Source organism: Bradysia coprophila, unplaced genomic scaffold (genome assembly GCF_014529535.1).
Source record: "Bradysia coprophila strain Holo2 unplaced genomic scaffold, BU_Bcop_v1 contig_324, whole genome shotgun sequence".
Taxonomy (NCBI): Eukaryota; Metazoa; Arthropoda; class Insecta; order Diptera; family Sciaridae; genus Bradysia; species Bradysia coprophila.
In genome coordinates, this window is record NW_023503584.1 from 4,710,050 (window position 1) to 4,726,909 (window position 16,860).

A 16,860-nucleotide genomic window follows, 5' to 3' on the forward strand; every position below is an offset into this window, starting at 1 on the left:
ATTATTGATAAGGGAAAAAATACTCCAAATTTTTTTTTTCTTTCAAAGTCTACGAAATTCTATATCGAATCTCTTTAGTTTGCAGCGACCCAGCGAGTAATATCCTCATCTGTTATTAGTGTACTTGTAAATTATATAAAAACAGTAAACGCAGATAAGGATTACCCTGAACAATTACTTCCTTAAATATCCATTCATAAATACAACAATCAAAACTGCATCAACAACAAAAGTCACCTCTTGCTGGTGTAGGTATAAAAACTTTTTTATTTAAATAATCTTGCACTCTCTCGCAAACATTCATGTTCAATGAACAACCCCGTTCGGTCGTCCAGAATAAATTATCAATAGAACCTAAAAAATATCAAGTTATTCTGGTTCCAATTCACGTGACCTAAAACCTAAACAACAAATCTCAAAATTCCAGTGCCACCTGTTTTTATACATTTTTTTTTACACATTGCCTCATAATCATATTGTTGTTTGGTGAGCATTACAACCGACAGAGAAGAGAACCGGATAAAAAGAACTTTTCGATTCGGTATTTTCTTGAACCACCTCAAGATAGTTGTACGGTTTACGGTACTTTAACAACGAAATACCCGTTTTTGGACTTTGTTCTTTTTTTTATTTCGTATACTTTACTCTCCTGGCCAGATTGTTCTTTTATACATTTTCATGTTGATTTTAATAATGCACAAGAAAAATAACAACACCACTGTACTGTATACGAACAGACAATGTGTGTGACCTCTTGTAAGATGAAGAATAAAAAAAAATAAGAAAACTTGATCCAGTTTCCTATTCTTGTTTTTGCGAAGAACAGGTACATTTTATTACTTACGGAGAAGATGCAATTTTATTTAGAAATCTGTTATTGCTGCAGATTATTACTGTAACACGAACATTTGTGTTGGTGGTGGGTGTTTCTCTTCATGCTGAATATAAAATGATTTGATTTGTTTATTCCTCTCGCATATATTAATATATTTTAGGCGGACAAATATGGAAATTAAACCTAAATTGCATTGTGCTTCGTACCGGCAATTTCGGTTGTTTTTTCTTCTTTATAATTTGTCCTTTCTCAGAAATGAATGAATGAAACTCATTCGATTTTCTCATATCACATATAGATTCGATTAACGATTAGCGTTCTTGTCGGTTCATTCACGGCTTTTACATCGAAAAATCGAATTTATCACCGACGAACATATATCATTCTACACAAATTATGCATTTATGTCTTTCACATGTTTCGCATTAAATTAAAATTAGAAACGCACAAAATATGAAGTGCCCCGAGATAAATAAATAAATTAGAAAATTTTCATTGAAAAAGAAACATTGCGATGCCCACACACAAATGCATTTTGTTCGTAAAATATAACAGTCGTATATATGTGCCGATTTTCTGCACTTTCTTGCGAGTCTTAATTATGGAACTGATTAATAATAATGGTCGTAAATTGAGATGATCAACGATGGACATTAATATAATTCTAAAGTTGTTTTAGTCGCGGTGAAATGAAAGTAGCGATTTTTATTATTGATATTTGATATCTTGAGCGAATTCTCTTAATTTGCTGGTGGCTTTCGAGATGGAGTTATGATTCACAAACATTCACAACAAAGGCTCACAAATCTCTTACAATGAAAATGTATCTGTAATTCACCCTCAGATATTAGTTTTCGGAGGAACTAGGAAGCTAGATGTCTTCTAAATTTTACGAGAACGTTCTCCTCATTTTCATTAATTCGCAAAAATTCAACTTATAATTTAACAGACGTAGAAAAACTTAAAATGCCGATGCACATAGGTATAGGACGAGTACGATTTATGTGTGAGGTGAGACTCATATACTTCATCCCACAAGTACAATGTACATTTAAGTCACTAAATTTGCAAAAAAAATCATCCATTCGTCTTGTCTCCGTACTTCACACAAGTAAGGCGTTAAATGCGTACATTGTGCGTACGAGATGAACAGACAAAAAAAAATTCAACTTCGAGTGCTGCAAGTCCTACGAAAATTGAGGCAAATTATTGACTAGTAGGGTGTAGCGGTTTTTACAAAATGTGTTAGTTCTTTTAAGGCTCAGCCGGAAATCCACTCAGCTGGTCCATCTGATCATTTTATGGAAGAAAAAAAATTTCAAACTTTGATTTTGTGCTGCCGCCAGATCGATTTTTGAAAATTTCGTCGTTTTCGGTCCACGTCACATATATCGATTTTTTACGGTGGGCTCAGTGTACATAAAAAGTTGTGTCAACATGGTAATCTAATCTCCAGGCTTCACAGATTATTTTATAAAAAAGATCAAGTCTAAAAAATATTTTTTGAGTTCATAACTGATTGTCAAAGTTCCCCGATGGTGATTTTGAGACTTTAATCTCGCCTCGAAATTTGATGAAAATGTGCAAAAATGTAAATTACAGTGAACGACATCTCAAATGTCTCACTGTCAAATTTTTCTGAGAATTTTATTGTGTCATTGCAAATTCACAATGACATTCTCTGAAAAAAATGACAGTGAGACATTTGAGATGTCGTTCACTGTACAGTGACGATGTATTTATTGTTGTAAATTAGCTTAGAAAACGCTTAAAATTGAAGGTTTCGCATTTTCAGAACCTGGGAATACATTATAAGCTAAAAAATTATTGATTTGAGGTAATTCGACTTTCGCCACCAATATTCCATGTACCAAAAACACAACTTTTTGTCAGATAAATATCAAATTTAGGTGTCCCAAATCAAATCAGATGTTGTATTTGACTCACCGCGGTCCATTTAGCATATTTAAAGTTTAATTTACATTTTTGCACATTTTCATCAAATTTCGAGGCGAGATTAAAGTCTCAAAATCACCATCGGGGAACTTTGACGATCAGTCATGAACTCAAAAAATATTTTTTAGACTTGATCTTTTTTATAAAATAATCTGTGAAGCCTGGAGATTAGATTACCATGTTGACTCAACTTTTTATGTACACCGAGCCCACCGTAAAAAATCGATATATGTGACGTGGACCGAAAACGACGAAATTTTCAAAAATCGATCTGGCGGCAGCACAAAATCAAAGTTTGAAAAAAAAAATTCTTCCATAAAATGATCAGATGGACCAGCTGAGTGGATTTCCGGCTGAGCCTTAACAGAACTAACACATTTTGTAAAACCGCTACACCGCTACTACTTAAGACTTTCGCCTTTGCGAAAAGCTATTTGTAGTTCATTGTCCTTGAGACCATTCTTTTGTCCGCTTTGCCTGATCAATCTGAATTATGAAAGTGTATTTCCTGATTTTTTAGTATTGATCTAGTCTGGCTTATTTCATATACACAATTATGCTAATTAATTGCTGCCGGTGATGGTAGAACCAATCAAAAATTAAATGTGTAACCATTGAACCCATGTCAAATATAAAACATATTTCCCTATCAAAATGTAGACCAACACTCAACATTTCCAAGTGGGTTTACTGCAATTAAAAGAATAAAATCCAAAAGTCCATAAACTGAACGATCTCCACTTTATACATGGATCGCCATCGCACATAAATCCATTTAAAATGTAGATGAAGTCAACCTTACACTCGGTTACTCATTTTCATTTTTAATATAGGCCCCTATCAATTAGCAGAATCGAGGTTATTCAAAAATATGTAAGAAGAGGAAAAAAAAAATCCCTCGCATGAAATTCGCGGCGTTAATACTCTGTGGTGTGTACGTACACAGTACACACTCCATGCAAATAAATGCGAATAAAAGTAATAAACACTTTATCATTCCATATATATTTACTTATCGAATATAATTTTTGTTGTTGTTGTTATGACTTTACCTTTCACTTTATAAATAATGAACATTATTTTATATTTCTATTTTTAGGTAATAACAACACCACCTTATAAAACGGCCGTGTACACAAACAAAATTTACCGCACCAATCCGAAGATATAAAAAAAAATTTAAAATAAATGAAAAACAAATGAAACACAACATATTGACCGAATATGCATTCATGGATTTTATAATGGAAGTTATGGAAATTTTGAATCAATTATCGTTTTGAAGGATCAGGCTATAATTTAATTGTTTGCTGGAAAAGATATTAAATTAAATGTAAAATTTAAATATACAACCGTGCCATACAGACAAATAGACTGGAATATATTGTTCTTTAACGGTGTACATAAATAATAACGTTTTGTGTACAGAGAGTCAGATAAAAATATAAATTTCCTTAACACGTAAAACTATAATGCAAATTTTTTTGTGAAACTAATTCCGTCCAATTTGGTTGACCACAACAACATTCGAGAGTGAGTTATAATTCAATATATCTATATAAGTGATTCAGTGTGTATAAACTAGTGATATAAGAGACCGAATATTAATGTACTTAAAAGGTATTAAAACGCAAAAAGTGCAAAAATAATTTTTATTTAAGATAATTATCGTTTTACAAGTAAATAGCTTACACGTATTTTAACCTTTCGTATTTTAAATAAATCGGTGCGTGATTTTATGTAATAGCTTCACATACTCAAAAAAAAACGGACTTGCATTTCTTGGAAATTATTAAATCAATCATACATTGTGATTACACCGTTTCAAATTTACCGAGGGGAAAAAATATAAATTTTTATAATTTAAACTTATGAAACTTAAATGAAATTATTGGAAAAATACTCGACCGCAACAACAACAACATCAAAACATAAAATTCATCATAATTACCATCATCACCATGCTGATTTAATATAACTTCTGATTAAATACTTAAATTAAATAAACGTGAACGGTCGTAATAATTCGAAATAAAAAAATTATTCCTGTTCAATCAGTAGAAAAGAATGTTTCAATCGATCGTTCAAAGTGTAAAAATAAAATGATAAAAAATAATGTGATTAATAATTGTGCAATAAAAAGTCAATAAAATAAACGCAGCAAAATAACGACAACATCGAACTTAAACAGAACCTAACGGATACAGATTAGCTATACATAAATTATCACTCAGATGCTGAAACAGACCTAATTTTAAATGAAATTAATTTTTTTTCTTTGTACCCATACAATTAATTGAAGTGCCGAGATTTTATTCGTAATTATCTGCCCACGAAAGGCGCACAGAGAGCAACGAGCAAAAAAAAAATCGCATCTCTTTCGATTTATAATCGTTCAGCGCACAATATAATTCCATTAAAAAAGCATACACATAATAATCATGTCCTCACCGCATGTTCAAGAACAAGACTTAACACAGTCATCAACAACAACATCGCCCCCATTGGATGTAGCCGCCAATCATACCTCCCCGATGCAGCCAATTTCGCGGAGCCCGCAACCAGAACTGGCAACAATGACCAATGTTAACGTTCTGGATTTGCACAAAGATTTTACCGACTCAAAAATGTATGACAGAGATAATTCGGTATATGTATATGGCAGCAGTAATAAACCGAATGACAATAAAATCGAAGGCAATCAACTGGTTAATGCAGCTGTAATGCAACGAATCTCACCAGGGGATCAAATGATTGATGATCGAGTTATAACCGACAATCGCAGTGAAGAATTGCTATCGAAATTGTCGGTGTCCGATGATCATATATTGCGATTGGTCGGTCCGAATGGCGAAAGCCAACAAATCATAAGTCGTGAAATCATAAACGGTGAACATCACATACTAACTCGTAATGAAAATGGTGAACATATTATTACACGAATTGTTAGTTCGGATCATAAATTAGGCTCGGCAGACAGTGCTTTATTTTCAACGGGTCAACTATCGATGGGCCATCATAAAATTATAACAACAAATGATGAACATGAAACGGTTTATGCGAGCGAGCATGTTGATTCAGCTGTATTACAGTATGATGGCTCTGCGACATCCACATCTTCCGGAGACAATGAACCAATCGATGTGAAGGGAAAGGGTCAGATAATTTATACTCATGGCGACAGAGATTTTGTCGATTCGAAAGATGACGACTTTGATGGCAAATCCGGAACGATATATTCCACATCGAGTACGGATGATAAAATCTACGAAAAACCGCCACCAATTGACTTGATTTATGAAGAAGGTGGGAAAACAGTTATCTATACGACAAATGGTGAACAAAAAGGACTGGAATTGTATCAGAGTGGTGAATTGGGTTTAATTAGTGAAGGTCAAGTGATTGTACAAGGTGGTCTGCAGTATACCACTCAGCATATTAATGGTCAAACTGTGTTCGTCGTGTCCGAGTCCTTGGATGGTGAAATCAATGGACCGATTCAAAGGTAAGAGTTCATTTTACATTGATTTTCTTTCATTTGTTTATTGAATTTCGATCGATGGTATTTTACACGTTTTGACCTTGTAAATTTGGATTTTTGAGAGAAGGAGAAGGACCTATGTCTTCACTTACTTTTCCCAAACATAGAAATTTATTTTATGACTTTACCTCGACTGTTGTCTCCATATCTCTCAATCAAATCTAAAATTTCAGTCAAATAGTCGCCGGGAAATTTTGGGAAAATGAAAAAGTTTCTTTACTTGATCTGGTTCGATATTTATGCAACGTGCAGCATTTAGGCGTTTAAAAGTTACAGTTAGTTCCATAAGAAATCCCACAAGTTATTTACCGACCAATTTGCAATTCCAAAATCTTTTTTAATTCTCCCGATAACGTTTTCTGTACCATTGCTATCCGCATCCACATTAAATGTTATCATAAATCATTAACTGTAAATACGAATATAAAAGTACTTCTCAAGCACAAAAATAAATGAATTTTCATTCCACACACACTTGATTATGAAATTTTAAGTTAATGTCAATTTGATAAATTACCGAGAGGAGAGTGCAACAGGAAAAAAAAATCGAAAAATGGTTTGTCAAGATGTCTGTTGCGATAATGGGAAAATATATTAATACAACCAGCAACAAGAATATTCATTTGGTTATAAAGAAACATCGATACATGGTGTGTAATACATATTGTTAACCAACACTTTACGTAGGACAGGAAAGCCGTAGTATTAAACTACACGTCATTAGTTTCTTATTCTTAAGTCAGGCAAATGTGACACCGCAAAACAATTTATTTTGATGCATCGATGCAGTTAGGATTTTGTTAGGTGTTTCGATTCGGGTACGGAATTTTGCGATAGGTGTTTGCTGTCTGAAAAAGACACATAAAATATTCAAAATAGAGGTTGGTGTCAGTCAATAGAAACTGATTTTGATATTTCCGACATTGAGTATTTGTCAAATTGAAATAGAGAGACACCATAATTGGGTTAGGCTATTGATTTATTTAGTGGGGGACTCTCTGTTGGAATTAGATTTAATATTAGTGCCAGTGGATCATCGGATCGTTATCGTTTATGAATTTTGTCCGTTATTTTGTGAATAATATATTCTGAAATAACTCAGTGTTTTATGCTGACTGTGCTATGACGACGACCATTAAAAGTTGTGACCGGAGCACAAGTTTAATTTGATTAGAATCTGGATGCTCATTCCCATATCATATTCTTATTTCATCAAGAAGGATGAGTTCTTCGGACGATCAAGAACATAAAAAAGTTGAGCCATTGGTTACTGCAGTTCAGGAATTTCCAGATCGTCTGAATGGCGTATGCATTACCTTTAAGGAATACTTGAGTCTCTTATTATGCCTATACACCTTTGCTACTATTTTCTTGGAGTATCCGTTGAATTTATGGTACACACATGAAATGATCGCAAACGAATCGTGTAGGTTGTCACATGAATGTGTATGTAACAAAACAAATATCAGGCCAAAATGACAACATTTCATCATACAAATCGTATATGGAATGATTTAAAATTATAATTAAACTTTTTAAAGATAATTCTCTTTCATAAAGGTTTTATGTGTATGTAACACAATAAAACTGACTTAATACAGACAATTATTGCCTTCGAAATAAGATGAAAAAAAAAATCGAAACAAAATGAATCGAGGTTGGTACTTTTACTCCGGATTAAATAGTTTTGTGTTGTTTTTGTACATTGTTCCGAGACCGAGTTGATGGTTTTTTTTTAACTTGGTCTTTCTTCTTTTCAACTCAAATGTCAATTTAATATTCTTATCACTCTGGAGTAATCGGTTTATTATTTTTAAAGTTCAAGAAATTAAATAGGTTTTTGGATTACCAACGGTCGCATATTATTATTATATTGTGAAAATGCCGCGCACGAATTTTACGCACATGATTGATGTTATTCACATTCGTATGCATTAGCATTAAGTGTTAAAACTGACGAAACTGTGGATGACGGTGCTTTACATAATTCAATTTGGTGTCATTTTAGATTTAATGTAGATCTAGATTTGACTTTTATTTTATGCGTCCAACAGTTATAATCTGGTTTTCTGTTCCTAACGAAAACAAAAATTTTCTTCACATTTTGAAGGATTTTGTTTTCTGGTAAGAGCTATTCGATAACACGCGACTCACAGAGACAATAATGCCATCAAGTCTTGAGTATTTATATTTTCCAAAACCAACAATTATATTGGGAATATTCCCGGATGTTATAACAAATGTGAAGACTTGCAAGGCAGATTGATATACATTCTCTTAGGGGTCACACAACTATGATTCATACTACTATGAAAGAAGTCACTTTGTTGCTATCGGATTTATATCAACAATAACTCAACTAGTATAGAGAGATTCGTTTGAAAACAACTCAATAGCGCAGTGTGTTAGTTGAGACTTCATTGAATTATTGAATTGCTAGTTGTGGGTTCGAAACTCAACCGCAAAACAAATAATTCGTTTCATCAGATTGTTGTCCACAATAACGACATATGAGTGAATCGGTTATTAGGTTGTGTCTTGGATTTAGTACCGATAACGTCTCTGTGTTACAAATAATTGTTCATTGGTAATGTCATTCAAACAGTTAGGCGAAAAGCCCGTTGACGGTGTGTGTTGTCTCAAAAAAAACCGTTTTTCAAGTGGCCTTTTTCCTAGAAGCCAAAACAACTTTCAAAAAAGTCCTAGACGCTTCAGCAACATAACCCATTTTTTTCAACTGATCATATCTTATGGTGGATGAATTTATAACCCAATAAGTTCTATGTGTCCCGAAAGTAGATGCAATTACCTTTCTGATGACACCACACACGACTCTTTACGTACACCTGGATAACTTTCCATAAGATAGATGTTTTTGATCAACTCCTCACAAGTGTCGTGGAATTTTAGCTTTAAATAAGCCCACTGGAAACTGTGCTCGACTTCGGTAGGCTGTCTTTCGAAAGAATCCCTCAAACACTTTCCAATGTGTCAATACTTTACGGTTCAGGCCAGGCATACATTTTTGTCGTAGAAAAATTTATTCTTTGTTTAGATCTGTAACATGACTGTCCCTTTACGTGTTAGGTTAGTTTCTTTTCAGATAATTATTGAATTGAAAATAATTTGTTATAAAGCTTCAAATAATTTCCACAACGGTAGCTATTGTATTCAATTTTCCATTGACTTACTCTGCGTGGAAGACCAGTACACAGGTTTACGTGAAGCGATTTCTAATAAATTTATCCTACATTCGCCATGGTTAAACTAATAAAAGCCATTCAAATCTGACTCTAACTCTACTTGAAACCAATATTACTTTTCCAACATGTAGTTAACTATGAAAAATTTTAAAATCATGATCGCAATGTAACACGTGCTTCATTTCAACGAAACTACGATAATAGGCTATGTGGCACACAACTAAATTATTATCACACTTTTCTATTAATAATTCCAATAAATGGCTTAAGCTTTTATTTCTGTTCAAATCCATGTTAGAATCTGAACAAAAATGAAAATGGATGTTAATAATAGATATCAAATTGCTGAAAAACATAAAACATATACAATTAGCCTCGAACGAATACGAGCGAAATAAATATATTTGCAAGATGAATGAACAAGATTTTCTAATTTAATGAAGATACCAGTAATTTTAATTAACCGTCATAAATAAAGAGGCATTATAAACGAGTTGCTGCCATTTGGTTCGGATGGTAACATCGAATTATAATGTGCATCATATTCTTCGTATTATAATTTTTGTTTCAGAAATTTATAAATCCTGGCATTCCAAAGTGTGTGTGTCTCTAATGAACGTATAAACGATGCGATTAGTTACAATACATTTTTGAAAATTGAAACAATTGCTTGCGTTGAATGTAAAAATTGGTTATTTCAGTGTAGGTGAAAGGATTAAAAAAATGTGTCTGCTTTAATCGAAAACGGTTCTCATTCCTTATCAATTCAATTACCGATTTAGTCCATTGAAACAGTAAATTTGAATTGCAAATATTTCTCTCACGTTTTATTGAGACTTCACTTATGACACCTTATGCAAATATATCGACTTCAAACATTCATAAATTCTGTGTGACATTTCATTAATTGACTGAATCAAATTACGTAATATCGGTGCAAGAAACACATCGTCAGTAAACTCTGCAACATCACTGCTTATCTGTTTTAAGCAACTAATTGCGGACTCAAAATTATTTAGTTGTTCGCCTTGTTTGACACGCCAGTGCTTGTGCTATCAACATTTATTCCCGCAACCACTTTTACAGTCAATTTGATGACAAGTCTCTGGCTGCAATTGTACCCATTTCAACTTTATCTTGTTTCTTATTCTTAGTCGGTCTGATTAAGATAAGGTTGAATTTAAGATAAAGGCTCATGGGCAATGTTTATCTTGATTTTACCGACTGAACGAACACTGTTGCGCTGACACATATATAACGATTCGGCATTCGGGTGTAAACCCGAATGACTTTGAAATTTTGAGTCATTTTATCCATGATCAATAGCCTTCGCTGGTCGGGTATTCTGGCAAACGGTTCCACACAGAACGGTCTCTCGCAATAATGACGTTAACCACACATTTCTTGTCTCATTTTCAAAGACATTTTTGCGGAGAAGCAAGACATAATATGGTAAGGGCAATTCACACATTGTGTCAATACCCATTTTATAATACTTTGGATATACGCCAAAGTATTATAAAGTGACTATTCGCACATGTGCAATTATATTTATGGCTCAAAAGCAGTAAAATGTCTACTTTTAGTTCAACAACGGTGATTTAGTTATTTTTCGATTATTTCAAATCAAATAGAAAAGGTCTTAAAGGTTTTTTTTTATTTTTGGCTAATCTTAAAGCAATTATGCCACCTGTTACTATTTCCATATTTTTGTCGACACTATCCGGACGTCAATACCAGTTACTTAAATATATCGAGATCAATAACTTCAATAAATTGTGTGAGGCATCTGATTAATTGTCCGAAGCAAGTTACGTAGTACCGGTTCGAGAAACACGTCGTCAGTAAACTCTGCAACGTCTCTGCTTATCTGATTTACGAAACTAATTGCCGATTCAGAAAGAGTCACTTTTTCTCCTTGTTTGGCACGTAGAGCAAGTCCCTGTCTTACGGCTATTAGCATTCCTGCAACCACTTGTTCAGTCAATTCGATGACACGCCGACAGTCTCTGGCTGCAATTGTACCCATACTAACTTTGTCTTGAGTGTGACTCTCAGTCGATCTGATTAAGATAACATTGAATTTTAGATAAGATAAAGGCACACGCGCAATGTTTATCAAAAATATTACCGACTGAACACTGTGGCTGGCATACACATCTTCAACGCTTCGGCTGTCCACCCAGACATTGTAATTTGAAGTCCTTTTAATCCATGATTAATGGCCTTCGCTGGCCCTGTTGCGCCAGTCAAATCTGCTGGTAAACCGTTGTTATATTAGTGTCCACCAAAATTGCCATTTGCCTATCTATCAAATCTGCTACGCTAGCCACTTGTACTTTCAAAGTGTCCATAGCCATAGCTATATGACCTCCATAAAACATTCCACCATGATAAACTCTACCAACATTCACATCGATCACGGGATTATCATTTGTGCTGTTCAATTCGGCTTCGATGACACCTTTTGTAAAGGATAAAACGTCTTCTAGGACACCAATCACATTCGGCGCACATCTAATGCTGTATCTGTCTTGAATTCTTTCCTTTGTATGATATTCGGGAGCCGATATCGATAAGTCAGAGCGTATCCTTTCAGCCACTAGTTGCATACCCTTGTGATTTTTGACTTCAAATAATTCCTTTTCATAATGAAAACGATTTCCGTTTAACGCTGTAACAGCCAATGATGTGACTCTTGTTGCTAATTGTGACAGTCTCTGCGCTCGTTGCCATGCTAAAATAGCAACACCTGTCATAGCTGACGTACCGTTGAGAATACCTAGAGCCTCTTTGTTTTCAAGTGCTACTGGCGTGACACCAACCTGTAAATTAGAGATAATTCGTATATGATTGACACCTATGAGCTTTTGTCTTACAATTTGCAAGGCTTCTGATGCTGGCATGACTTTTCCCAAGTAATCTACCGTTCGAAAACCACAAATAACAGCTCCAATATATGACAAATGTGACAGATCTCCACTAGCACCGACACTGCCTTCTTGTGGAATTCTCGGAAGCATGTCGTGCTGCAATAGACTAGCCAAAGCTTGCAGTAACTCCAATCTTACTCCGGAGTTTCCTTTAGCAAGTGATACAAGTCTAGCCGCTATGATGGCACGAGTCTCTTCTGGAGAAAACAGCGATCCCAGTGCACAACCATGAAACTGAATTACATGATTTGGATACTTTTGTATCAATTCTGGTTCTACAGCTGTTCCACAATTCTCTCCGAGACCAGTTGTCACTCCATAAATTACCCGACCCTCTGCGAGTAACTTTTTCACGAGCTTTGGACCCTTTGCTATCTTACTCACAAAAGAGGCATCATCACTTAGTTCAATTTTGCATTTCATATCTGCTATTTGACCAACAGTTTCTAAGTCAATGTGATTCAGGCCAATGTATTTTGTTGGAAGAGACATTTTTATTGTGTTATTAAAGTTGATATTGACGATTTATTTCCTGCAACAAATAATTTTTGTTTGATTACGAAAAGACACTTTTTGTTAAAAAAGGAATAACTTTCGAAAATTTGAGTCACATTGATGTCAGTTTTTTTTTAATTCATTTATTTTATCATTCCTTTATTATAATGTGGGGAATACTATAAGTATATGCGAAACAATCATAAATTAATCTTACAGATAAATACAAATACATTTTCATCGAAAACTTGGTCTAAGAAATTTTAGTTCAGCGATTAGAAATCAAATCTTTGTCTAAGCGTTATCTTCATTAGTTAACAAAAGTAATAAAGCTCCTAAGAAACTGTAGTCAGCGAATGAAATTCCAAAGTTGTTTAACAATTTAAAATAGTTCAGGCAATACCCATTTCTTAACTTAAGTTTTACGTATTTATAGTAAACGGATGATTTAACCTTTGAAAAATAGTCGAAAGATAATCTAAAAGATTAATCTTATCGGTAATTATTTGGAACTTTTCATTATTTACATTGCCCAATTAAGTAAAGCATTGTACTTACGAGGTTCCAAGTTGTTATTTGACAAGTGGGGAATACAGCCCTCCCCTTCCTATTATCGGAAGGATTGCCTTGTCATTCAGTTGAATATAAAGTAATATAAAGTTATATATTGTAACAAAAGCACAATAATCACATAGCTACAATCGATAAGTTGAGAACTTCATCCCGAGGTTTGTTCACGGAACACGTACGAAATATATGGGCAAACTGCATCAAGACTACTAAGAAAAGATTGTTCGAAATAAAATAAAGAGAAAGAAAAATGAAAACATTTAAGCGCAGCAGAGAAATGATAACAGGTCTCATCAGCAGATCGAAGTTGTGAATTCTTGATGTAGCTGGCTTAACCTCTACGTAAAATAATTGAAAAAAGATATCTAAGCGGAATGGGGTCAAATATAGAAATCACAATTGCAACTGTACGGATTGAATGTACAACAATGTACGAATAAAGTGTACATCAACGTACAGATAAAACTCCTAAAAACCAACATTCTACCATAATAACTAAATTGACTAAAATAATATTGACCAATTGTAGGTGACAGTGCAGTAAAGTTTCGTTTAGTTCCGTTTGCAGAGATTAAGCGCATAAATAATGTTTTTTTTATCAAACTAAGTACTTATAATCAGTACCGTCTATACATTGTTATTGAGTTGTATTTTAGATCGTTTGCAGACGGATAGCTTGCAACTGAAACTTACAGAATTAAGTAACACAAATTATTAGTTGTAGAGGAGTACATGGTGGATGATTTTGGAAAGTAAATACTAACAAAGATGAATACATTTTCACTGTCTTTATCGAACTTCGCTCGATGTTGAATATTTTATGAGAATTTATATTTTGTACACATTCGAGCGCAACAAAAAAGAGCAGATCTTTATTCAAAAATTATTAAAATAAACTCAAATAGACAAGCTTCCGTATAAACTACAAAATTTATAAACTTACTAAAAAGCCGTAGTGAACTAATGAAATTCCAAAGTGGTTCTGATAACTTTCTATTTCAATGACTGAACTGTAGTAAAGTGTTTGTCTTATCTGTAAAGCCTCCATTTGTGTAGTACGTTTCCGACCTGGACAAACTAATACACAGATTTGTAAAGGTTATCTAATTTTTTGATTAGGAACTAAAAAAAACTTAGAAGTCAGTAGGATCATATACAGTCTAGCAATTTTAGTGAATATAATGAATGTGACATCAATGGTTTTGTTGTATAAATTAGATTCGAGCAGTGAGCTAAATATAGCATAACGAGGCAAAAAAATCTTTTCAATTTTGATATAGTTCAATATAGATGCGTTCAAATGACTAAAAATAAGAATCCATAACTTCAATCGTTGTCTTTAAGATACAATTGATTTTAAGAGACATCGATGTTTAGTTAAAATTGTAGCCTTCATTTGCGTGTCTCGTATTTATATTTCGATGATCATGTCCCTACGTTAGTGAAGGGCCGTGACGCAAGTCCGTTCACACTGAAAAATTTGGCAAAAAAATTTTCCGCAGGACTGAGGAACATTTATACACGAACTTTTTGACTTTTCCTCCTTTACTCCTACTACCCCCAAAGTATTTTATTCGTAATCTGGGCATAAATGAGCTATCACACTTGAAAACTTGAAAATTTGTATGAAGAAATTGATTTCTATATATTTTGAAATTGATGAATTTCCCCAACCTTTGTTACTCTGTTACTTTGTTACGTTGCGTTGTTACAACGAAACTTTTGAATTTACTGGTGGATTTGGCTGAAATTTTCAGGGTATGTTAAGAACGTAATTCTAAGAAACTAATTTGAAGGCATTTTTATAAAAGCTTATAATTTCGGAGCTATGAGCGTGTTAAACTATTGAGCTCAGAAAATATGACAGATTGAAAGTTCTTTAAAAAAACAAATTTATAGAGTTTTAGATTCTAGTCGATACGTGTTTCATGGTTTCCCTAAAAGGTCGCCTATTTTGAAGCTATGAGCGTTTTAAGTGCGAGCTTTATTAGCCATGGAAAATACTGCAGATAGAAAGTTCGTTTAAAAGACAAGTTTATAGAGTTTCACATTCTAGTCGACACGTGTTTTTTTGGTTTTCTTAAAAAGGCGTCTATTTGGGAGCTGTGAGCGTTTTAAGTGCGCAGCTATGTCAGCCATAACTTGGAAAATACGGCAGATAGAAACCTCGTGTAAAAGACAAAGTTATAGAGTTTTAGATTCTAGTCGATGCGTGTTTAATGGTTTCCCTAAATTTTTTGCAAGCTATGAGCGTTTTAAGTGCCCCAAATTTTCAATTCGGGTCAAATTTTCGATATTAGTCAATTTATCGATTTTAGTGAAATTTTCGATTTTCATCAAAGTTTTTATTTTCTTCAAATTTTCGAATTCCGTCAAATTTTCGTCAAATGAAAGCTGGAAGGTTCAGATCAAAGAGAAAGTTATACAGTTTTGCAAGAAGAATATTTTCGTTCAAACTGCACAATATGATTGTCTATTATCTTCGACCAAATTCTAAAAAATCACAACTTACAAAAGAGCTGATATCGCCCAAAACCACTTACAGTGGAGGTGTGACGCAAGTCCTGTTATCCACATACAAAAGAACTGATATCGGTGTAGGTGACGCTTACAGATTCGACACGCAAAAAGATATGCGTCATAAATGGCGGAGGAAAGTACGTGAAAGTTTTATCAACAACAATCTTACCAGAAAAATTTTAGGATGAAAATTATGACAAAAAAAATTGCGTCACAAGTGGCAGATGTTGAGGAAGGAAAATTTTTATAATTGTGAAATATATTGCTTCAAAGAATGGAATTCAAACGGAAGGAAAGCCGAATCATCTGCCACTTGTTGACGCAATTTTTTTTTGTTACAATTTTCTTCCTCAAATTTTTCTGATAAGATTTTTTTTGATAAAACATTCACCTCCACTGTAAGTGGTTTTAGGCGATATTTTTTCATCAGAATCATTTTTTTTAATGTACGACCGCAATAACGACCACGAATTGAATAAAAATTAGTTTTGGTTGTAGTGGTTTGACCAGCTCTGAGAAATGTCAGTAGTTTAACGAAATTTTCATCAACTTAAAGGTTTTCTCAGAGCTGGTCAAACTTCTACAACCAAATCTGTTTCCAAATCTGAAAACTAACACAATTCGAAAAATGATTCTGATTGAAAGATATCATCAAAAGTAACGTAAAATCCAGTATTTAAAAAACGCCCAAATGTATGCTTTTCAACAAATGATCGATGCCTCTTAAGTTTTAACTACTGCCAATGCCATGATAATTGAGTACTAGAAATGAGAGAAGTAGAAGACCTTTTTTCAGAATCTAACTTG

General features: G+C 33.7%; 2 protein-coding genes across 7 annotated transcripts in view; one reads left to right on the forward strand and one right to left on the reverse strand.

Annotated features, from left to right (window-relative positions):
- Window positions 1-16,860, forward strand: part of LOC119079630 (protein grainyhead) — a 155,029-nt gene that overhangs the window by 12,771 nt on the left and 125,398 nt on the right. For all 5 annotated transcript variants that reach the window (XM_037187627.1, XM_037187628.1, XM_037187629.1 and 2 more), the window contains exon 2: window positions 3,891-6,296. In XM_037187627.1, coding sequence (XP_037043522.1) covers window positions 5,233-6,296 — 1,064 coding nt within the window. In that variant the 5' untranslated portion in view covers window positions 3,891-5,232. The remainder of the gene's footprint in view (window positions 1-3,890; window positions 6,297-16,860) is intronic.
- On the reverse strand, window positions 11,271-13,354 carry LOC119079639 (histidine ammonia-lyase-like). 2 transcript variants are annotated; one of them, XM_037187664.1, is made up of 4 exons: window positions 13,300-13,354; window positions 12,415-13,000; window positions 11,667-12,360; window positions 11,271-11,598 (listed from the first exon to the last, which is right to left on the reverse strand). In XM_037187664.1, exons 2-3 carry the CDS (start codon window positions 12,958-12,960, stop codon window positions 11,785-11,787), a joined length of 1,122 nt encoding a protein of 373 aa, XP_037043559.1. In that variant the 5' UTR covers window positions 12,961-13,000; window positions 13,300-13,354; the 3' UTR covers window positions 11,271-11,598; window positions 11,667-11,784. The 2 variants fall into 2 exon arrangements, with proteins under 2 accessions (XP_037043559.1, XP_037043558.1); XM_037187663.1 differs by lacking the exon at window positions 13,300-13,354 and having other exon boundaries at window positions 12,415-13,027.

Bases quoted from the DNA above. Each gene is read 5' to 3' on its own strand.
- LOC119079639 (XM_037187664.1), bottom strand. From the start codon at position 12,960: ATGTCTCTTCCAACAAAATACATTGGCCTGAATCACATTGACTTAGAA. The intron at 12,361-12,414 runs GTAAGACAAAAG...TCTAATTTACAG, and splicing joins CATCAGAAGCCTTGCAAATT to GTTGGTGTCACGCCAGTAGC.